Source organism: Cottoperca gobio, chromosome 14 (genome assembly GCF_900634415.1).
Source record: "Cottoperca gobio chromosome 14, fCotGob3.1, whole genome shotgun sequence".
Taxonomy (NCBI): domain Eukaryota; kingdom Metazoa; phylum Chordata; class Actinopteri; order Perciformes; family Bovichtidae; genus Cottoperca; species Cottoperca gobio.
Genome location: NC_041368.1, coordinates 759,178 through 785,431, shown reverse-complemented (window position 1 = coordinate 785,431; position 26,254 = coordinate 759,178). Strand labels below are relative to the sequence as shown.

Sequence of the window (26,254 nt, the reverse complement as noted above, 5' to 3'; positions counted from 1 at the left end):
TAAAGTGTTTTTGAAAAATGTAATCTCTCTCTGTCCCTCTCTCTTTCGGGCTCGCTCGCTCACTCTCTCCCTTGCTTGTTTCGACAAATTTTGATAAATGGTCTAGTGAAAGAGGAAAAATGCAACCTTTTCAATAACGCTTTTTTTTGTATTGTCACATAGGCAAATTTAAAGAGGTAATGCAAGTACTGTATGACAGACTAAGATAGCAACCAATGAGAGGCGTGTATCAATGGGAATTTGTCCATAAGGTTTTTCACTTTGCATGAGTTTCAGTCGGAGCAGAATGAATGCCCCACTATTTTCAGAATAGTTCTAGGTATCCAGGCCAGAATCGCTGAAGAATTCACCTCTGCCAACATCTACTTGCTGGATTACCACAACGTTTTGTACAGACATGATGGTCCCCAGAGGATGAATCATATTGACTTTGGTGATCCTGTGACCATTCATTTATTGGACATTTTATTTTGTCTAATACTTTATAACCAAATACATCCAAAACTACTGGCATCCCATCAGTTCCAATATGTTAGCATTGTCCTTGTTAGCATGCTGATGTCAGCATTAAGCTCAAAGTACTGCTGTGCCACAGTACAGCCTCATAGGGCCCTAGCATGGCTGAAGACTCTTAGTTGTGTTAAATAGAAACCTTTGTGAATGGGAGAAATATCTAATTAAAACTAGGATAAGTTCAAAATGTGACCTCAGTGATGCATTTTCTATGATAACAAAGGTCTGATTTGTAATATAGTTCATGAGCAGGAGATGGGCGTGTACAATAATGGATAGTTCCTAACCCTATTAGTATGTATATGTATATGTATATAAGTATCTGTATGTATTGTATATATATATATATATATAGAACACCCAATATATATATTATATATATATATATAACACAAATATATATATGTGTGTGTGTGTGTGTGTGTGTCTATATATATAATATATATATATGTGTGTGTATATATGTATACACACCACCTATAAGAACATGATATAGATATAACACACACAGATATATATTAGATATATAGATATACACAGATATATATATGTATATATATATATATATATATATATACAATATATATATATATATATATATAGGTGTATATATATATACACATATATATTATATAATATGGGTGTATTATATATATATGTGTATTATAATATTATATATTAATAGATATATATATATATATAGATAATATATATATATATATATATATAAATACACATATGATTATATGTGTAACATATATATATATATATATAGACACTATATATATATATGTGTATTAATATAATATATAATATATACAATATATATTAATATTATATGTGTATATATATTATATAGGTGTATATATATATATATATATGTGTATATATATTATGTGTATATATATAATATATATTATATATGTGATATATTATAGATAAGATATATTGTGTATATATATATATTTATATATATATATATATATATATATATATATTATATATAATATATATATATATATATATATATATATAACTGAATATATATATATATAGTTATATATGTATATGTATATATATATAGTTATATATATAAATTTTATATATAATATATGTATATATATGTTATATATATATATATATGGTATATATATATTATATGGTATATATATATTTAAATTTATATGTGTATATATTATAGATATATATATATATATATATATATTATATATATATATATATATATATATATATATATATACACACATATATATATATGATATGTGGTATATATATATATATATATATATATATACACACATATATATATATTATGTGTTAATATATATATGGTGTGTGTTGTATATATATATATATATATGTGTGTGTGTATAATGGGTGTATAGATATGGGATAGTATATATATATATATATTGGGTATACTATATGAGATCAGATTAAGGGAGATTATATGTATATATAGAGAGATATGTAATTATACATATATATATATATGGATATATAGATATATATATATAATATGAGTATATACAGATGATATATTATGGTATATATACCCAGATAAATATGATATAGTCAATATAAGATATAATATAGATATACATAATATATATAGAGAAGATACAGTATTGGTAGCGACACAAGTAGAGTAGTAGAAAGTATATAAGTATATATGATAATATGGTATGAGTGTAGAGAGATGATATGAGAGTCCGAACGCGGGTGGAAGAGAGGAGGGAGGGGAGGGGAGAAGGGGATGAGAGAGATAAATATAGAGATGAGATAGTAGTAGGATGAGTAAGCGAGTAGATAATATCACATCAGAGAGAAGAGACAAGAGTACGAGCTAGAGAGATGGTAGAGGAAGAGTAAGAAGACTATAGTACAGAGAGAATAGAGTATAGTAAGACAGATATAGTGGTGTATAAGATAGTATAGGAGAGATAGTAGATGAGATAGCAAGGATAATAGAGATATAGAAGATATGTATAGATAGAGAGAGGCTGGGATTCGGGATGATCATGTAGATAATATGATATTATATGTATATAGATATAGTAGAGTAGTATTAGATGATATGAATAATGTGAAAGTATAGATAAAAAGAAAGTAATTAGTAAGAGGACATAGAGAGTAATATATTACAAAATAAGTAAGTATAGAGTTAAGATATACAAGATTATACAATACAACTAATAGTAATAGTAGTAACACCACATAACAACAGATATATAGAAAACCTAATTATACACACAATATTATTAGTGTATACTAAATATATTATAGTGATGATAGAGAATGATATATATAGAGATAGATAGAACATATAGAGAGGAGAGAGAGAGAGAACAAGATAGATATGAGAGAGATATATAATACACAGTAGAAGATGATAGTACACGAGTATAGATAGGAAGAGCACTAGAAAGAGAGAGAGGACACAGATCAGATTATTATATAGTATAGATATATAAACCACAAGGTAATGCGATGAGTAGTACTAGAAGTAGAAAGTAGAGAGAAGAGGCATAGAGAAAGTACCACAACAGAAGAGAGATAGAAGGAATAGAGTAAAAACAAGAGAGAGTAGTAGACTATATAACAGGGAAGACACAACAACAAAGTAGAGAGAGGACCAGAGGAGAGAAGATACTACAAGGAGAGAAGAGAAATAGCGAAGAAGAGTAAGACACCACAATATATATATATATATATATAAACATATAATATATGATGATATATATCACCAGATATATATAATATGGATAGATATAGAATGGTATGTTATATGATAGGTATATATAATATATATATATATATATAGGGTGATGTGATTAGTAATAGATATTATATATATATAGTATAGATATGATATAGATATATAAGGTATATATATACATGATATATACATATATACATATATTAGACACACATTTATACTATATATAAAATTAGAATATACATAATATATATCTATATATATTATAGGTATTAAATTAGTGTTGAATATATATTTATATACTATTATGATATATATTATATATATATATATATGATATATATGTGTGGATAATAATATATGTGTGTATATATATTAATAGTGTGGTGTATTTATGTATTTATATATGTTATATCTAACACAATATTATATTAATATAATATATAATATGTTATATGTGTGTGTATATATAATATATATATATATATATGTGGTATATATATATATTATATGTGTGTGTGTAGAGTATATGGGTGATAGGGAGAAGAGGTATATAGGAGAAAAAAGAGAGGAGGAGATATATATGAGAGATATGTAGTATGTGTGTGGATAGAGGAGATTAAGAGAGAGAGAGATAGATGGGGGGGGAGAGATAGTAGTAGATATAGATATAGAGAGATGATAGAGAGAATAGAGATAGATAGAGAGGATTATATATATGTAGAGATGGGTATATGGAGAGAGAGGGGAGATAGAGACAAACATTGAGATATAGAGAAGAGAGATAGATATAGAGAGGTATAGTGTGTGTGATATATAGAGATAAAAAATATAGATACACACACAGAGATATATATATATATGAGAGAGATATAGATAGGATAGATAGAGATAGAAGAGACAAAGAGATATAGACACCACACAGAGAGATAAGACACACACATAGAGAGATAGAGGATATAGCGAGAGAGAGAGACAAAAAAAAAGACGAGAGAGATAAGAGTAAACACAATATATATAGATATAGATAGAGATAGATATAAAACATAGAATAGATATGGATAGAGAGGGGGAGAGTATAGAGAGATATATGTAGAGAGAGAATGATATATAGATAATATATATTATAGATAGATAGATACCTAGAGAGTAGATAGATATAGAGATGAGAGCAATAGAAAGTAGATAGAAGAGAGATATACATAGTATAGAGATAGAGTTATAGAAAGTAGAGTATATGATAGATATGATGGGGGGGGGAGATATAGAGAGAGAGAGAGATGATAGATAGAGATAAGGGAATAGAGATATATATAATGTGATGAGAAGAGATAGATAGATAGCGTAGATATATATAGAAGTATAAGATAGATATAGAGAGAATATAGATAGATATACATAGAGAGAAAGAGTACAGAGAGATAGAAACAAAGAGAGAGATAATGTTTATATAGAATATATATGTGTGTATATATAGATATATAGATTATATATATATATGGGTTATAGAGAGATATTATTAGATAGATAGTAGATGTGTGTGTGTGTAGTATATTATGTGTATATGAATATATATGGATAAGATATACACACATATATATATAATATAGATATAATATGTAGAGTGGGGGTAGTATATATATAGATAATAGATATGTTGTGTGTATATATAGAGATGTGTGGGTATATATATATATGTGTATATATATAATATATAATATATATATATAATGTGTGTGATATATATATATTATATAATATATGTGTGTGTATATATATATATATGGTGTGTATAATCTATAGATATGTGTGGATATATATAAATATATATATATATGTGTGTATGATATAATATATAGGGGGGAGAGAGTGAATAGAGAGAGAGTATATAGAGGGGGGGGGGGATATATATGATGTGTATATGTATATATATGGATAGATCGGACACAGAATAGAGAGTATATGGATAGAGTATGGATAGAGAGAGGAGATGGATAGAGAGAGGATAGAGTATGGAGAGATTAGAGGAGGTATGTAGAGAGATAGAGAGAGAGAGAGAGAGACAGGATGATATAGAGTATAGAGAGAGAGGGAGAGGGAGAGAGAAGAGAGGAGGGAGATCAAATATGATATAGAGGTAGAGGGAGAGAGAGATAGAGAGATATAGAGAGAGAGATAGATATATATATATGATATTGTGTATATAGGGATATATAGGTGGGTATATGAGAGAGGGCGAGATAGGTGGATACAGAGAGACATGAGAGACTTGATAATGTAGATAGATAGATAATAGAGGTGAGTTTTTTTTTTTGGGGGATACGGTATGTAGGTAATAGAGATAGGTATGTATATAGAGAGATGTAGCTATGATTATAGAATGGAGGAGAGAAGGAGAGTAGAGAAGGGAATATATATATAGAGGATTATAGATGATAGTATATATCTATATAGATTATATAGAATAATGTAGAGAGAGATATAGAGATAGATATATAGATAGATAGAGATATATATATATATGTAGAGTAGAGTATATAATATGTATATATATATATATGTATATGTATATATTATATATATATATACTATATATATATATATATATATATATATAATATATATAGATATATATATATATATACATAATATATATATATATATATATATACATGTGTATATATATATATATGTATATATATATATATATATATATATATATATGTGTGTGTGTATATATATACACATGTGTGTGTGTATATATATACACACACACACAAATGTCATTCAATAAAGACCAACATTGGCATATACTGAATGTATTGTCAATATACTTGTTGTATTATGTTGCATCACGTAATACTGTGTTGCTTATTTTTAATTCTTCAGTTGTCAACCACACATACTGATCAAATGATTGTGCAGTCCCTGCAATAGGTAGAACAAACACACATTACCATTTGCGTTGTGTAACATGAATAACATATGGGTCTACAGCAGGACTGAGACTTCCTTGTGGTTGTAACAAAGCTAAAATAAGTATACATCAAATATTTATGTAAATTCAGAAAGTATATACATTTATCTAATCATAAAAGTCTGTATCTGACTTAAACATATTCTAATTAATACCAAAGAAACAAGATCATTTTAAAATGGTCTTCCTTTTAATTTCATTTTGAAAAGATGTTATGTACAGCCTGTAGATGTGTCCTGTGTGTCCATCTGAACAAATCAGCACCTACAGTCAAATGTGAAATCAGACATGTCTCATTTTAAGTGCATGGTATCTTGCAAATGAACAGACAAATAATGCTGAACAGAAGTAGATAACCCAAAAAAGACAAGATAATATGTATGTAGAGCAGGACATCCTTAGGTGCAGTCAACTTTCGAGGAAGAATGAAAACTGAAGACAAGAAAACTTGTGTTTTTGTTATTGAATATTTGTAAACATTTCTTGTGTACATTTTTGTAAATGATCAAAGCAAAACATCGTTCACATTGTCATGTAAGACCCAGTGTACAAAATGATGAAACTAATTTTCTAATTAAAATAAAATGAAAAATGAACACACCAGGTGCAACCAGGTACACCAGCAGGGTTACAAAGAGCAGGTGTTCCATGAAGCCACACACATCGACCAGGATGGAAGAAGGAATCTACAAAGTAACACAATATACATATTCAGCAAAATTAAGGTAAGAACTGGTGAGATTCACAGGGTGCATTCTCAAATAGAGACAAACCGTTTGCTCTTGGATACACTACAACAGCCATTATTATGATTGTTTTTCTAGTCAATCCTTATCCCCTTCATTCATTCACTTACACAGACGTGTGTTTAGCTTAAGTAATTATTTCTAACCAATAAATGGGCATTAAGTCAAATTGCAGAAAAATTAGCTTATTTTTTCTGCAATTTGCAGTATTTGCAGAACATAGTATTAAACAAAACATGTTGAAAAACATGTAAACTGTGTCCAAATTCAGGTATTACAATTCCAACTAAATGTCTTTGCTTGATGCAGGTCAGTTGTTCAGGCGAACGTCACCAACAAGGAAGCAGGCAATCGTGTGACATCAATTACTGGTAAATACATCACTTAAGCTGGATCAATGGAAAAGCCATTGTTGAGTGCATACTGCATAATGGAAACCATGCATTAACTGCACTCAGCCACAGCTCATCATTGAACTGGTTCCAGTCCCTCACTGGGATTTACACTTTGTCTGTGGTTTACAGGAAACTTCCTTCTGATGAACAGTATGTAGGATTACCTAGTTCACCATTTCTGAAGGACAAACCTCCACGTCAACATCCTCTCAAAGATGCAGCCCCTGAATATGGACACAATGTCAATGCATATGAACTTAGGTAGAAAACACTAACTGCTGAAAATGTAGTTGAAAGACGTACTTTTGGTTTAATACATATTTTTATTGGATCAATTATGTCACCTTTAGGGAAATCATAGTTAAATGATAAATTGTCTTTACTACTGCAATTACTGAAACGGGAACATGCTAAATGTGTTGACCAAAACATATTGCTTGGACATCACCTCTTACAACTGTGTTTTTATTTGAAATGAAAATAGTTACAAGTCTGATTGGAGAATTCAAATCTGCAGTTTGATCAAGTCTTAAAACACTGCAAGTACCGCAACGCTTCAATTGTGTTGAAAATTGCACATCAGTAGGAAACAGAAGAGTGTTGCAACATGCATAGGTCGGACATCCTTCACATTTACACACAAAAATCCCCACAGACCTGAACATGTGTTCCAATGTTCACAGTGACTTTGGAAGTACTGTATAGGTTTAACATTAGTATCAAGCCAGTATAGGAAGATACTTTTTCTTTTGCAAGTCATCATATTGCTGGCCAATAACTATTTAAAAAAAAACAAGGATCAAAATATTGAGGTTTCACAGCATTTCACCTTTTTAAAATGTTTTACTATTACCACAGAAATGCTCTTTTTAAAGATAAATATCACTCCTTCCTGTAACTTGATCAGATGTCAACACCCTCAGCATAATATTATCTGATTTTAGTTTAGATGTAAAGGAGGATTATATAAAATGTTGTATTTTAAAGGAAGATTACATTTAGCTTTCATCTCTGATATACAGTAAACCTACTCTGTTAAGGCAAGTGGTGACTAATACATTATGGAACATTTGCAAAAGAAAAATTGCAGATATCTTGGAACATATTGCAAAAATAAAATAAAACTGTTAATCTTCACATATCACTGATGAAATATTTGTTATTCCATCAGCCACAAATCTCAACCAATTTATGAAAAGGGACAAGAGAAAAATGTACATAAAAAACACAATTTTTATCTTCAAAGTACACTCGTTTTACTTTGTACACTTGATTTAAGTGCTTATCAGTCTACTACAGGTACAGTATGTGGTCCATACAAACAGGTTTCCACATTGCACGCAAATATAATTCCAATCCACTGATTATTATGTAAGAGAGAACTCTTACATAATGTAAGAGAGAACTATTACATAATAATCAGTGGATTGGAATTATATTTGCTTTAAAAATTGTATTAATTACTGTTATCATACAGTGCCTATTTTCGTTACTAAAAACAATGAATAAGTGCACTTTTGAAATGTCCCATTAATTAGAAATATACCTGCATTCAATGTAACTACTATTACTTGATAACAGGCTAGATAAAACATGCTGTCTAAATCGAATTTATTAGAATATACAGTATATCGCTCACAAATTGTTGTCATGGGAATCTAACGACCAATGGCATTGCAGTTTAACAGGACAGGAGGGTTATCAAACTGTGAGATGCATTAGTCATTCCAAGTGCTTGAAATACATTATGGATTTTTGTTTTGAACAAAGTGTTGTCCTATATTAGTGTACTGTATGCCCTGTCAAACAAGGTGAGTAAACCATATATAGTGGATTCACTGTGTCGTGCTGGGTGAGTCAGGGCTAATCAGCTTCTAAAACAGTAATACATCTGAGATAGCTTTATTCAGGGTAGTCCTTGTTGTCCTGTCAGGTGTGCTGCTGAACATTTAAAGGTGAGTTTAAAGGTTTTTAAAGCAAACTTGTCTTGGGAGCAAGTTACAAAGGTTGTATAGTCATGATTTCACGACCTCGGTAAGATTACTTCTGAGAGAAGGGCAGCCGTGATTGTAGATATTAATGCAGCTTTGTGTTTGAATCAGAGGCAGGAGATGTAATCACTAAGGTTCACTGATGAGTCAACACATGACTAATGATGTGCTTCTAGTCCATAATCAGTATGTTTAATGTTTACATTTTCATACCTAACAATCAAAGGACAAGTTTTTTTCCAAATGTTTCAAGTTTGTCTTAAAATACTAGTCAGGTAGGCACAAACATTGAAACAGGTTTGACTTGCTGTACTCATTCCTTCTGTCAGTAAGAGATCCCTGTCTAATAAGCTTCCCATTGAAGTGATGGGGACAAAATACACAGTCCTCATATACAAAAATGTATTCAAAAGATTATCTGAAAGTAATATTACGCTTTAGCAGTCGGAGTTAGACAAATCAATTGTGTATCTTCCAAAGTTTAATTTTTTTTGTACAACAATCCCTCCACTGCAGTTCAACAGGGAAACACAGACATTGTCAGACTGCGTTGGATCTTCCCAAACTATAAATCCAATTATTATTATCAAACCTTTCTCATTAAGACTCAGGGAACAAGCTATCTGCGTCCTCTTCAAAGCAAAGCTGAAAACCTCACCTGTTTAGTCTTTTAAATCCTTAATGACTTCATAAAGTTGCTTCAGAATATCAATATCTGATACATAACTGCATTTAATGAAATGTATGATTTTACTTTACTTTCATGTTCTGCAATCTCTGCTTTTATACTATTATTGGTCCTTTATTTGTATTCTTTTTCTTCACTGTCCTTTAGTTTCAAAAGACAAAAATGTATTTCAGTATTAAATTAAATTTCTATTTGACTCCAAGTCTACAACATACTGTGAGCATCAAATGTCTTTCACCAAAATATTCCCATCCATCCTAACACAGTCATAACATACATCATTCAAATAAAATATGCTCTTTGAATGACCTTTTAATCAAAGTTATATTTTCAACAATAAATAGTTATGTGCTTTTGTGCCCCCTAGCAATTTAAGTAGCAAAATATAGTGTTACATCTCCATTGCCAATAGCAGCTTCCTCCCTTTAATCATTGTCAATGCAACGGCTTGATGAGAAATGTCAGCTTTTAAATCAAAAAAACATGAAAGTCTTACAGCGAACAAAGCATTTTCCTCACACATCCTCTGACAAGTCAGAAAAATAAATTCAGTAATTCAAGGAAGAAATGACGATGTAAACAAACACAATGTGTTCAAGGGATGCATAGATGCAAATCAGAATGAAAAACATTAAACTTCATATGATTATTATTTGCTAGTTGTTGCAGTGTGTGAGGGTGTCGCAGCTGGAAAATCTACTTCCTATGTTAGTGAAGCACAGAAATCTGCACTGCATATGCAACCTCTAGTTTCCTGTTTGAAGTTCCACATAGTTCCACATACCCAGATTAAATAAATCTGGGTATGTGGACACATACCCAGATTTATTTAATTTCCGTTACATTTCTTTTCCTTTTTGTTCAAATAAAAATCAACAAATATACAAACGAAATACAATATTTCAAGACATAAAACTTACTAACACTTTGTGGAATACATTCAGGAACATTCACGTTGAGTGAAAAATGAAGCAATAAACAAACAAAAGTGAAAAAACGAAAAATGAAACATGAAACATATACACAATAATAATTTATGAAGACTATTCATTGCCATACAGTTATCATATTTTAACTTAATACTAGTTTCTAGCAGTCCGGACTCCCTTCAAGGGTGATGAGTTATTATAGTTTCTCCTTCGAGGGGATCCAGATATAGGGTCCTGAATGTTCTTCTATGACCTGTTTGCAGTGGTTATAAATGTCCTCTAAGGTGTCTCCTTGAACCAGCGCTGCAAAACAAAGGGAATTCTTTACATACTGTGGAACTCATCCTTACAGTCACACATGCACCTTTGCACTCATGAAGCCTCACAACTGTCAATATTTAAAGACCAAATATATAGGAATTGAAGATTTCTGAATTCTAATGAATCCCCATGTTTGACAGTAATTATCAACATTTTATTTTTTAATGTGCTATTGTCAAAAGAAAAATTACCCACAGTGCCTTTAACATGATCATAAAATGATTTCACATTTCACAGTCACTGAAAGACTAATAAAGATTAATATTACCTATATTATCTTTATATTGGACCGTTTTAATAAATGTAGAAATTAATAAATGCAGGATCATAACACTAATACAAAACTTTTTTACGCATAGTGTAATATTAACAAACATCTGTTTAGAATCCTCCCATCCTCCCATGCTGATCACAATGTTGTTGTGTTTATAATTGCAGAAGTTATCTGAAACATTAGCTGATAAGTCCAGTCTGCCAGTCTGGGTGGGAAGAGAATCTCTACAATAATCCTGATGATTTTGCATGTGGCCATGTCAACACTACTTTCCTTCTGTTCGGTGGTAAATTGAGAGGAAAGCATTAAAGTCAGCAGTTTGTGTTCAAGCACTCAGCTGGCCTTGTGTTCTCATGTACTGTGATCGAGGGACACGCTGAATATAGATGGCTTCTTTTGTAATTATGCTTTTATTTACCTGTGAAAAATTCACCAAACTCCTGCTCCAGCTTCATTGCCCTGTCGAACGTCTTCTTGGCTTGTTCCTCTGTCAGTCTCTTATTCATGTCCCTGTGCAGGGCAAAGGACACAAAACATCCCACACACATGATTTTGTCTTAATTAATTTTGTCTTAATTAATTTATGGAAAGTGTGATGAGCCCTGCTGTTATTGTTCAGCAGCGTCTTGTATTTCGGTTTCTCCAAACTGGGTGCGTGCAGACCGTCATCGCCTGTAGGTAACACTGACTGTGGATAAATGCCTCATACAACCCCACTTCAAACATCCGAACTACAGCTTTAAGTCCCCTATTTAGCAATCAAAGGCAGGCACATTTAATGAATGATTTATAACATGCTACATTGTAGTTGTTAGCAGATAAAAAAAAATGTTTGTGTTTATTATTGTACAGTATTTTAGCAGATACAACTTCTCTAAAAAGATATAAAGCATCCTCCACTTATGGGTGACAGTTATTAACAAATACATGAATAGACACATCCACTTATAAACCCTTTATTCAATGTTTATTTATTAATGATAAATAAGGGGACTTAATATAAAGTCTTGGCAAATTCCAATGAGTCCTTCAGTATTATAAAACAAAAATGTACCGTAAAAGGGTTTCTAGTATTACTTAAGACAAAATGAATACTCACATTAATGTATCAATTGACTTAGGTTTTAGGAAGATGGCGATGGGGTAGAGTTGTGCTACTTGTAGTCGTTTGATGGCATTTCCAGACACATCCAGAATGCAGTGTTTACCCTGAGACAGAGGCAGGAAGAGATGGACCATTTAAAACTACGCAGACTCTCCAGTTATAAAATCAACGCTGCACTATGTAAGAGTTTTTAAAGCTTACAATCTCATATGGGGTAAATCTAAACTATGCCGTAACAGCATCAAGTAAAAGCTCCGTCCAGAGAAACATGTTACATGTGTCCTCTTTCCTTTGGTATACATGTCACAGTTTGATGAACATGAACTGTACAGTACTCAAACTTACTCAAGAACTTCACTTCACATTTATATAATTACATTTTGCTTTCATATAGTGCATCTAATTCAAACAGATAAAGAGTCTCACCCTTTCAGCCACATATTTCACAGACTGGACACTCGTTCCATACAGATTTTCATTGTACTGTCCTGCCTCGATGAACTTGTGCTCTTGGATGTCCTTCTCCATCTGCTCTCTGGACATCACAAAGTGGTAGTCTCGCCCATCCACCTCGTAGTCCCTCTTCGGCCGAGTGGTATCTGTGGTGCAAGGGGACAATAAGCTCTTTATAACTTAGTAACTACCATGCCATAACATGACCGGTAGGCTCTTGTTCATTTTCCTTTTAAATCTCACGGAAGATATCATTCAAGTCTATAAAGCACATAGCAATGCTCTTAAGGTGCTTTACGCTCTATGCCCGAAGGAGATGGAAGGCCCTGCCTGAGTCCTCTGCACTGAACACTTATGAAAGCAGGTTAAAAACCTTTTGACTCACAACAGAGTTAGTCTATGACTAAGTTCCTAGTGTGTGTGTGTTTTGTGTATTTGTATATTTTGATTTAGATTCTTTGTACCCTAACACCTGTTGATATGCATATTTATATTCTGCAGTGGGATTATATTGTTACTTGTAAAGCAAATTGTGTTGCCATGTGTAGGAACTGTGCTTCATAAAAAAAGCTTGGAACTGACTTAGTTGGGACACCTTGTTGTAATCACCACAAACTAATGGTGGAGACCACTGTTTCTTTATGTTAACACCATATGTTCCAATAAAGCCTTCTGATTTCATCACAAATAGAATGTGGTTAATCTTACATTTATTTATTAACTTTGGTATTTTTCAACCTAAACCCTATTTGCCCATGTCTTTGTGCCTAAGTGACTAATGGGGACAACAATTTGCAATGAAATCATATCGGGCAATTGCCCACCATCATTGCAAGTCCACTTAAATCTCTTAAGAGGCCTCATCCACCTTGTTGAAATAGACTAAATATTTAGCCATGACATTGAAAATATTTTAGATAACACTAAACTATGATTTTTATACTCCAACAAACATTTCCGGACCCTCTTCTCTTCATATCTCTAGAGCTCTACCTAGGTAGAAAAGTACCAAAGTTACCCTTTAATTTCAGCTCTGTGCTGTAACTAACCTACTCATCCTGAACTTGTGGTAACTGGAGTTTGGTCAGTTGTTAATGAATGAATCCTCAAAATAACTGATAAGCTAAAACATGGAGGGTAAGTGGAGTGGATTCTCCATTTATGTGCAACAGAAACTGGAGCGTTCGCAGAGCTTTGGCAAACAAGGAATTCCTTATTGCACATTGTTAACACACAATGTGCAAGAAATGTTTTGAGCAAATTTCACTGGATATCTTTAAAGAGAAGAAGACAGTTGATACTTAACACTTCTACAAAGTTAGGAAGTGTACTATTATCTGATTCAGACATATAAACCACCAGTGCCGTAACACTAACAATTTAAAACACAAAAAGAAAAAAAAGAGAAATACATATTTATTGGGACGTTTACTTCAAGACTCACTTTCTAAACAAAAGGGAGGAAAGAATCCACTCAGCTTATCCACTCACTCACCTTGGTGCCCTGAACTGTTAGCAGCTTTGTATGGTTTGAAAGGTACATTGAAATAAAAGAGAGGAGTAAATCAAAACATGCAAAACGAAAACTTATTACATGCAGAGAGAAGTGAGGTGTTCTTGTTAGGATGGGGTTACATGTTTATGTATTAACTGAGGTCACACACACACACACACACACACACACACACACACACACACACACACACACACACACACACACACACACACGCACACACACCACTGCAGCATTATCAGCCCCCCCGCCAGTTCACAGCTATGAAACCATTCATCATTTAACATACAGTATGTTTTCCCTTTAATTATAACACAGTAAATGCATACTTAAAAAGGAAAACATTTAACAATGTGTATTCTATTGTTATGTTCGAAACTTAACTATTCCTAAGAGCAAAAGCTTTCAGTGACAGAGTGTGGGACATTAGGAACACTGGGGGGGATGAGTGGGGATGTTGGTGTGCATTGGAAGTTCAAACCTCACACTGACTCCACTGATTAAGCAAGCAGGTTCACACATCTATAAACACAGACAATGACGTCATCACCCCATGCTACAACTACTACTATGTAAAAAGATTAATACAACCTGTAATTTCACATAGTTTTTGTTTTACTGTTGTCCATGAACAATTCAAAATAATGTCCTGCTCTATTTGAATTTACTACTTACGTGGTACACAAGATCCAAACTTGTCTGGGAATTCTGATATCAGATCATCGTTGATTCTGTCCTTCAACGGTCCCAGGATTATGACGGGTCTGGCATAATGAACTGGAAGGAAAAAACAAAGACTGACTGCATATCTTAAAGCAATATTGACTGTTCGTTATGCATGAAAATAAATAATATGGAGGTTATTCTTTATGGGTTTTGTGCTTTAGTTCTTGTTATATGCATACAACAGAAACACGAAAAACAAGTATGGATGACAAAATATGTAATTTCTACTGAGTACTGTTTCCCTGCACTCATCTCTTTAGAAACGTTTGTTGCAAAGCTCCCCTCACATGTGGGTGAACTCTTCTCTGGTGATGTCCTCCTGTCCTACTGTGAGTGCTGTGATATTCAGCCTTTGATTCTTATATTTCACTAAAATGGTGTAGTTGCTTGAAAATCAGGTTTTTAAAAGAGGAAATATTATTGTCTAACAAACTGTCACAGCTAATGTATGTACAATAATAAAATAATATGGTAAGGGTATTAGGATAGTTACAATATGTTGAGACTCTTTTCATTGTCGTTGTTTTTTAACTAAATGGAGTCTTGTGGCAGTAATCACACACCCCTACAATCATGCTTGTCCACGACTTCCCTCTCAAATGTACCTCCCACCTCCCCTGTATTTAGTTGTTCCTAATACGTGTCCTTGTTAATTAAATGTTGTGCATCTCAGGCTGTACCAGTGGTTACAGTTGGGAGAGTCTGTATCTGGCTTGCTCAGATGTGTTTCAGAGCCTGTGAGAAGAAACTAAAATGCATATTGTTGCAACAACATGTTAAAATATTGATGTGAGTGCTGAGTGAAACTTATTAATACACTGTAGTTCACAGGTGGAGAGCTCTGATGACACATTTAAATAAGTGACAACTTACTTTCTTGCCGCATCACAGGTTCATACGAGAGAATCATGTCCTCTTGACTCCCTGGAAGGGGTTCATAGTGAAAAATGTTATTATGGTATTTGGACAAATACTCATTACTGAAATAAACAACATTCCATATTTGGCCAAAAGCCACAAGCATGGAAGCATATGTCACTGAACATGTCCCTGTTTTTTTGGTCTATCTTACTGATGACCTACATTAAAGTTGACTTCTCTGGCCCTGGTGACATCACAATGCATGTGCTCATGCTCAATAAAAAAATAACAACTGTCATTTCAAATTGATCTAAAGAAGAAACCACATTTTCATTCACTTTAAAGCATTTATTGATATTTTGACCTCAAATTTAATACCTCCCACTTCTCCAGCTTGAATGAATTTAGGGGCTCAGATGACTTAATATGGGATATAAAGATACCTGGCTGGTGATTATGAACAGCTAACCAATGTTTTTTTTACTTCACAGTACTTGCATTTAGCAAATCATTTGAGTTTTAGTTGAATAAGTGTGATGCTCTAGCATAGCTCATGATTTTGTTAATTGCAGTTAATTTGGTTTCAATGAGAAATGCTATTATTAGGGTTATTTCAAAAACACTTAACACATAAAACATATTTTCTTACTCTGCATCAAGTGATAGGTGCAGAAAACTCAACATCAAAATAAAAAAGGAATCCCTAAGTGTTCAACCTGCACAAAGAAATCCTGAAATAACCCTGATTAGTGGGTAAGGAATCTTGGTCCGAAATTAGATTTTTCACTTAAATCAATGTGAAAGCCTGTATCCTCAATGACGGAAATGTTTAGTCCAACACAATGTGAAATAACTTCTGCTTCAAAAGGACATGCTCACAAACAAAGACAAAGAAACTTTAGTTGTTTATGCCAGTGTCATGCAGACATGCATTAAACATTATCAGCATCCATGTAAAGGCATCAGTAAGGGGGGCAAAGATTATATGTATATATAAATATATAGATTTTAAGTCTGTTCAGCATGCCAATATACTTCTGCCAGGCCCCCTGCAGTTGGCCTGTAGTAGTACCTGCTGCTGCACCCAGACAAACCAAAATGTTTGGAACAATGGAACTGTTAATCAGACAAGTGTATAAATTGTAATCAAATCATCTCATTCTCTTCTGACTACATATACAGTAAATTAATGTCTAATTTAAAAGATCAATCCTGGTTCACAAAGAAGAAGAAAAAAGGAGGTAAATCTGTAAGAAATCCTTTTATTTCTTGAGAGTATGCTATTTAAAACAATTATTTGTAAGACTTCATGTCTCCCCTTGTGACAAGCTCTTTTGACTTGGCATGTTCCATAAAACAGACCAAACAGAGAAGCCAAAACCTAAATGCCATCTAAACCTTACGTTTAGTGAACGTAAAAAGCAAGACAAATCCAACAAATGCAGCATGCAACAGTGCAGGCAAGAGGAACACGTTCAGACGGGAAACGTGTCCAGGAGTTTGCTGTTGCGGGGGGTCGTGGTAAACAGAGAAGATGAGTCATTCCTGGATCAACTTACTGAATGTCTTTGTCCCATACCCATCATCACCTATCATCAGGATGTCCTATCGTCCAAAGAGAGCCACAACAGAAGAAAGAGAGGAAGGAGTACAGCCGCAACATAAGCAAAAGATTGGAGGCAGTAAAAGCAGGGAGCTGCAAACCCACAGATCTGCCTCTGTCCAGACACTAAACAGCCAGCAGGGGGGGCCAATTCCAACATGATACCATGTAGGCTGGTTGAACTGAACCTTAATTATCTCTGAAGGGAAACTGGGTCGAACAATATCACCATATGGGCACGTGTCACATGAAAATGAACACTTGGCTTCTCTCCTGCTGACTGATCATCATCTGAGCCAGAATGTCTCTGAGTATAATCCAACAGAAAGAGAAAGAAAACAAAGACAACAGGAAATGATCATGAGAGGAAGCTTTGTGTCCCCTACCAGCCCTACATGTGACCTACACTGACTCTCTGCATGGAAGTAATGTGTGTCTGTCTGTGAGCTTACTTACGGTCTGAATCACTGCCATCCTGCTCACCCTCTTTGTTCTTGTAGAATGGGAACTTTCGTGTAAAGATGAAATTCTTTTTACGTTTGTCATTGAATGACTGTGAAAGGAGAGAAAGCATGGGGCAAACAGGTATATCACGTTCATGCAGACAAAACAACTGCTCGCAGAAAGTGGGACGGCAAGAAGTTCTTCCAATGAAAACTGAACATCTGTTTCTCCTGGATTGTAAGAAAGTAATTTCAATGTTACATTTGTTTTCACTCTACTGTAAAGATGTGTTAGTTAGTTAATGAAATTTACATTCTTCATCAAAGTAAGTTACAGTTCTGATCCTCATTGAAATGAAGCTGTGTTCTGTTTCCAGTTTTCCCTCTGAAAATCATTTTAAAATGATAACCAGAAATCTTTTAAAAAGAATTTTGAATAAATTTGAAACCAGGTTTAAATTCAAAATGTATCTGTACTGCTCTGTGTTCATTGCGCCTATTCATTGAGCAAACGTGACAAGCTGATCGTGGACAACTCACAAACTTCACAGAGTCAGTAAACTTCAGCATAAGTTAACAGAAAAGCTTGTGGAATCTGCACAGAGCTCCGTCATCTACAACAGAAGTGTGAGGTTCTGAGGTTCTTCTTGACGTGCCACAGTTGCATCAGAGGCATTTAAAGTGAAAGCAAGAGGAGGAAAGAGCTACTGAGATCATGCTACGAGAGAAGTAACATAACTGGGGTTTAGTCATAGAAACGATTTTCATTAGCAAACAAAACAAACACATGCAGTAATGGGAAGAAAGGATGGAACTCAAGAGGATGAGACTTCAAACATATGTTGTTTGGATCATCATTTGAAGACAAAATGCTGCTGCTACAGTTTTGAGGGCTCAATACGGAGTCATGTTCGAGTGTAATAACGTCACACACTTCAGACGTTTCCTCCTAAACTTCATGTTTGTTACTTGTTTATACAGTAGATGTGTTGGAAGGTGAACATTTTACACCTGGTATGACGGTTTTAGCTCAAAAGCTGGTAAACTGGAATATTTAATATAGATGTATAAATAAATATGTGTTAAAAGTGAAGGTAAAAATCAATGACAAACAATCCAAACAAGCCATTATAAAGCTTCTCCATATTAAAATGACACTGTCATAAATAAGCAGGAAGTAACACTAGAAAGACGACATTGGTGAATAGAAATATGATTTGTTTCATGGAAGTGTAAAATGAAGAAACACATGATGTAAACCGCTGATGTGTTCTACTGAATCACTCACATCTTTCCAACTTTTCTGACTAATTTATGCACGGACATCAAACTGCAGTAAGAACAACGGAGCCAAAGAACCAACATCTGAAAATTATGACAGTTATATTTGATTGCACAGGAAGCCATTAGTCACTGTAAAGATTTCTATATGAAGTTATATCTGAGAGACACTAAAAATCCTCATCAATGTGATAATACAAATTGCCCCTTTGCTCCTCTCTTAAAGGCACTTACCCCTTTTGAATCAAATGACCCTGGCTTTGCATTGAATTTCACAGTCTTTAGACGCGCTCGCTCTTTCCTTTCCACCCTGCCAAGCAAAAAGTCATGTCAGTCATTAACCGCAGAGATGAAACAGAATTACTCTCAAACACTCGTACTCTGACTTTCTTAAAATGTATTTTTCTCCTCGTCATTGCTGAAACTATGTATGTAGAGGAATATGAATATGATGTCAATGAGTTGTCTTATATGTGCTTGCATGTAATAAGACTGCTTATTGGTATGGTTCATTGTGTGACAAAACATCCTGATACAGTAAATGCAAGAGTGCTGATATGCATTGGTGTATTCTTATAATGTACCAGCACATATTGAGTGAAGGCTTCTTATTGGATTTCTTATGCCACACTCTAGCAATGGATGAGGGCATATTTCTTTGTTTTTTAAAATTATTTTCCAAGAGCACCAGTGGGTGTAGAGGACTTCTGTTGTCATTATTTTTCTGCATAGGGGGAAACCAATAAGTTGTCTGTGTTTTAAAAGATTTCCTCCATCTCAGTCATGGAGGCCCTGCCACCGCATTAACTAACGATTGTTCCTCTTTTAGCACAATCAATATTATTCTTACAAATCATAGTCAGACTTCTAGAATTTCCTCAACCAGACACATTTCTATCCAGTGCTCACCGCCTTTTGCTAGGGATGACACCCATTTCCTCACTGTCTCCATGTGGGGTGACACGGCGGGCCTGCCACCACTCATCATCTGAGGCGTTGATGACGTGGAGGATGTCCCCATACCTGAAGCTGAGCCCTTGGCTGGGGAGGCCGCTGTCCTTTGACTTCTCATAGTCAAACAGTGCCCTATTCAGGGGGAGATATCAGGATTAGTATAGTAAATACACTGAATTCCTATTTTTTCACTGTTATTCCTCCATGTGAGGTCTTTTCTAATTTGGTAGTGAGGAACTAGAAGCTCATCTTTACCAGGTCAGACAAAATAGTGACTGTTGGTCCATGGGGATGCTATAATAAGAAATGTTCTCGTGTTTCAGTCACATATCTCAAACCTAGTTTTAACATGTATGTGTGTACACTCGTTACATTAATTCAGTTCACACCCTGCCACATCTTCTCAGTCATCTGTATGAAAAGTAAACAACACAACCTTTTTAGAAGACGGTATTCATATAATTTTACCATGTAGCCTGGAATAAATAAGTGCATCACATAGAAGACATTTGGGGCATGGCAGCTTCTTTTTTTTCTGAATTTAGCTTGAACAACCAAAATGAGAGTGATATCCTAAAAAGACCAACCTCACATAGAGCGACCTCTTTTGATTGGTACGCAGGGATCCTGACCCGGAGCTCATACTGTGGTTCATCATCTGTTCCCGCAGGTCATGGATTTTGGCCTCAAAACGCCCGTACTCTGCAAGACAAGATCAGAGGTCAGCCCAATGATGCTACTGAAAATGAAAATGTCCCCTATTAAGTGTAGTGATTTAGTAGAATTTTTGATTATTTTCTCGTTACAGTGAAATCAACATAGATGACGATAAAAGAAGGAAGTGTGCTCAAGGGAAATTTGCACTCAAAATGTAATATCGTATACAATTTTTATTGTGAGCTTAATTATTTAAGTACATTTATACATATAGTAAACATATATGTATATATATATATATATACTATATGTATAAATGTATTTAAATAATTAAGCTCACAATAAAAAGTGTATACAATATTACATTATTGTTATATTACATATATATATATAGTATATATATATATATATATATATATATATATATATATATATATATATATATATATATATATATATATATATACACACACATAGTATATATAAAGTATACATACTGTATATATATATATATATATATATATATATATATACAGTATATATACTTTATATATACTATGTGTGTACATATATATATATATATATATGTACACACACAGTATATATAAATTATATATATATATATATATATATATTATATATATATATATATATAGTATATATAATATATATACAATATATAGTATATATATACACTATAAATATTATATATACTATACATATATAGTATATATAATATATATAGTATATATACATGTATATAGTATATATACATGTACCGGTATATATACACACATTTACACATATATACACATATATATATATATATATATATATATATATATATATATATATATATACTATTTATTTAAACTTACACCTCATAAAATATTATGCTCTAAGTTGGTGAAATGTAATTTCCTACTAACTTGTCATCAATACTCTGTAGTTAAACTAAAACAATTCCAGCCTATATTTCCGTTTCACATGTTTTAAAGGGGAACACTGATGTCATCTTATTTACCACTGTCTACATCTACATTGAATCATCTAGTAATAAATGTCTATGTAATCTGTGTCTATGTAATAAACAGCTTTTTAATTTTTAATGACTTTGAATGAAATTTACATGTTCTTCCTCACGCAGACTGCTACACTCTGTATGATTGATGATCCTATTTGCAAATACTCCAAAGACAAGCTGATTTCTCAATAATATTCATTTCAGTATTATAGACTTCACTGGTCATTTGTTTAAGGACTAAGGACATGATTCATTTATTTAGTTTACATTGATGCAGCATGATCTCCCGTCAGTGATGTCTCAAGTCTTGCACTGAAGTGCTCGTAGCAAAGTAAAAAAGGATGTCAAGATGTGGAAACCAGTCACTCTGTTGACAAGTATGCCTCTTCTGACAGTGTGGGTAATGTGAGGAGGAACAAGTTGATAACTTGAGGCATGGCTGGCTAACTTAGAAAGATCGAGCAGTAAAGAGACTCGACATGGTCTATCATGACATGACCCACCACTGCCTGCACAACCTGTATTTCAGAAGTCAGGGCAAGAAAAGATAAACTGTAAATATAGCTGAAAATAATAAATATTTGATCAACCACTATCTATTTAATTATTGTGTACTCGCCATTTTATTTCATATGTTCTTTTGCTGTAACAAGGTACATTTCCCCATTGTGGGACCAATAAAGGATTTCTGATTCTGATATAATGTCATTTTATTGTTATCCAAGAAAACCTGCTACAATTGTCTACAGTATGCCACATTTGCACAAAACTCTTGATGTGCTTCTTCACCAACCCATGAATTAGGCTTCTTAATAAATAACAAGGCTGAGCCTAAACATGTGAGCAAAGGAAGCTGAAATGAAATTACACTGGATAGTTGTTACAACAAAATGCTAAATCTCAATCTAATTTTAGAAACTGAAATTTCTACAGTTTTTACATTAAACTTCTCTTCCTATTGTTTTTTTCCTGCCAATCTAAAATAGGTCTCACATACCTGTCTGCATGTTCCCTTTGATGCTATATCTTCTACTGCTGTTGTCTTTGTCTTATATTGTGCTCCTTCTGTCTGTTCTCTACACACAGTGCAGTTCAGTGACTGCCGAGTGCAGCACTGAGTAGAGAAAGGGAAAGCCCTCTCTCTCTCCTGTGGCTGCTCATAAGCCGTGCAGGGGCAGAGAGTGCAGGCGGACTCACCAAACAAGACGACTTGTTTGCTTTGTATGCTCTTTTGCTTTATCAGTCATTCATCTATCAGATTGTGCAGATCGTATGCATGCAGTATAGTTTTGGATTAATTTGTTTATGGTTGGTTGTTTATTTGGTTATGAGATATTCACTGCTGACCCATCTGTCAACATCCCAAGAGAATGGAGGCAAATTAGATTTAATTTATTTTGGGTTCAAATCAATTTAAAATGAAAAATGACAAAATTCAATTTTGTCAAATATAACTGGTTACTCTAGATCACTGTGGACTGTTACTATCATCTCACTTTTTTTGGAAAATAGCATTCAATAAGATCTGCTGACAGCTGAACTGAAAATGAAACAAAGGTATGTAATGAAACAAAATAAATAATTTATAGAGCCATTAGACTGAGTAACTGTACTGGTAATAACCTCCCCAGAACGCAGTATACTTAAAGTGGCAATAGACAACTGTTTTGCTTTAACTCATCATTATGATGAAAATGCTGATTACAATGAAATAGCTGTCGAATAACGACACCATCGTTCAAGTTGGTTCTTTGTGAGCCTTGTTTTCACCGGGTTGTGATCTCCAGGGAAAATAAAGGCTCATTTAAGGCACAAAGTGAGAGGATAGTGCTTGAGTTGTGCCTATACTTATGGAAGTTATACAATAATAACAGGGAGGCATACTCTTTAAAAATAGTTTATAACTCAACAAAGTCACTTACAACAGCTATGCCCAGGTAGCAGAACAACCGGAGTAATGTTAACTTTCTAAATTCTACCCGGCAAAAGAGCCCCATTGACGGAGAAATGAAGGAAAAGAGTGAGAGTGATAAAAAACATTCTTTCTTCTAATCAGTAAGTAACAAATCATACCTGCTTAATAATACAGCCGGGTGCTTTTATCACAGCACTGAGATCGGGTATCTAGTTCCTTGGGATTCTTACGGTTATTACTTGCATGAGAGGATGCAGTAGCCATGTTGCTAAGGATGTATGAAGTAGTAGAAGATCAATCTTCTTGTTCATATGATAATCAACGGACAGAATAAAATATGTTATCACCGCATATTGCGCAGTTTGTTTGGAATGAAATGCAGTGTGTCCTGTGTTGTTGGTTTCTCTGAAGAGAACAGAAAGTGATCCGGTTGTGTCTGCGGTTGGAAATGCTAGAGTGGGGGATTGTTGTCTGTTGCCACATTTGAATTACATTTTCAAAGGGAAAGAAGAAACGTTTTTTGAACGGTCACTGGAACAAATAGTAAAGTCAGGAGGGTTTCAAAAGTGCACGTGCAATAGAGGAGTGAGAGTCAAACAGGTTGGGAGAGGAAAGGGGCAGATGTGCTTCAGTGGGTCAAATGCTTAAAGAGGCGTAAACAGGCAGTCTTCACTCAGTGACTTTCACTGGGGAATAATGCTAAAGCTCAGAGCAGCCACAGGTGCCAATGGCACAAACCTGGTGCAGGAGAGCGGGCCCGTCGCGGTGAGCAAAGAGCAAGTTCTGATGGGTAAGAAGAGAAAGCAGTTGTTAGTCCCAGAGGTGTTTAGAGCCCAGTTAGTCAGCTGTAAGATGCCACCTCAGACGGGAACAAGGCCATGAGTTGGCTAAGTGAGGTGGGAGCATTCCATGAAACTAATTCTAAAGGCTCGTGATTACAGAAGGCTTCAGATTGAACTTGATGCCAAGTCAAATAGCTTCTCTACTGATCTTTGCCAAACTACTGAATAGTCTCCTGTGAGAAGGAGCTAAATCAGTATGAGCTTCTGGGATTTAAATCTTTTTACAATGTGTCATGTTTGAGAAACAAAAGCAATTTAACACCAAAACTAGTCTCAGTGCTCAATGCTCAGGTCTGACTGATGTTCCAAGCATAAATCAAGACATGTATTCAGAAACCTTGACTCAACAGATAAACATTTCAACCTCTTGAATGTTAGGTTTTAGATTGGAGAGAAACAAACAATGATGCAGATGAGGCAAACACCACCACAGCTCCCGGTAAGGGTGTGACAGTTTGTGAGTTTGGCACCTCTGAGACATTGAGAGGTCTCTGACCATGACTCACTGCCTGCACAGACTGCAGAGTAAATCCTGCTGCTGTTGACCTTAATCATATGACGTATGTCACCAAAGCTGTCTGAACCACTACATGGCGACTTACAGAGGGTTGGAAGACAGTCTGGTAGATTTGAACCAGAATGAACACGCTCCTCATTGGTTATTCCACTTTACATGCTGATGTACACGACAAAAAAATCACAACCTAATTAAAGCAGAACGTTGTTTGATGAATCAGATCATATCATTACTGCCTTTTCTTAACCCTTTTCAGAAAACTTGGTGTCAGTAAGAAAACTTGAAATGATTGAACAATTGTAGTCTTTGGGCTTTGGGACCAAGAACGTTTCAGGAAGAAATACATGTAATGTATGGCAACAGCACAATTTAAAGATGAAGATAGTAAAGTCATGATAATGTCATTGTACTGCACAACTCAATACAACTGCTTCCCCCTGCCACCCATTCAACTAAGTGGAGAAATGCACAGAGCGAGACTCAAGCACACATCTCTTTTCTTCTTTTCCCTCCCAGATATCTGATCATTTATGACACTGAGGTGAACACTTTCTGCATAACTTTCTGAAAAACAAAAACAGCTGATGGACACTTTCTGACGAAGACCTTTAGGTAAAGTGTCACCTTATCTTAAATCTCATCCATAAGAGAACCATTCAGTCAAATCCTTGAGATTTTTAAATGTCAAATCAAAGTTGGTACAAATGTTTGGCTGGCATCAAACTTGACGACCAGTGTAGACTTGTTTTGCTCTGAGCTGCCCACAGGAAGAATGTTTTCTCATGC

The 26,254-nt window shown here is 34.0% G+C and overlaps 1 protein-coding gene across 17 annotated transcripts in view; it reads right to left on the bottom strand.

Moving 5' to 3' along the window:
* Positions 1-6,400: 6,400 nt before the first annotated feature.
* Positions 6,401-26,254, bottom strand: part of dlg2 (discs, large homolog 2 (Drosophila)) — a 229,376-nt gene continuing 209,522 nt past the window's right edge. For 16 of the 17 annotated variants that reach the window (XM_029449072.1, XM_029449079.1, XM_029449081.1 and 13 more), the window contains 10 exons: positions 21,101-21,215; positions 20,469-20,645; positions 19,794-19,869; positions 18,292-18,388; positions 16,245-16,295; positions 15,321-15,422; positions 13,106-13,278; positions 12,674-12,783; positions 11,993-12,084; positions 6,401-11,282 (listed from right to left, as the gene is read on the bottom strand). In XM_029449072.1, coding sequence (XP_029304932.1) covers positions 11,176-11,282; positions 11,993-12,084; positions 12,674-12,783; positions 13,106-13,278; positions 15,321-15,422; positions 16,245-16,295; positions 18,292-18,388; positions 19,794-19,869; positions 20,469-20,645; positions 21,101-21,215 — 1,100 coding nt within the window. In that variant the 3' untranslated portion in view covers positions 6,401-11,175. Of the gene's footprint in view, positions 11,283-11,992; positions 12,085-12,673; positions 12,784-13,105; positions 13,279-15,320; positions 15,423-16,244; positions 16,296-17,791; positions 17,838-18,291; positions 18,389-19,793; positions 19,870-20,468; positions 20,646-21,100; positions 21,216-26,254 lie in introns of all 17 variants that reach the window. The other variant, XM_029449077.1, reaches the window with a different exon arrangement.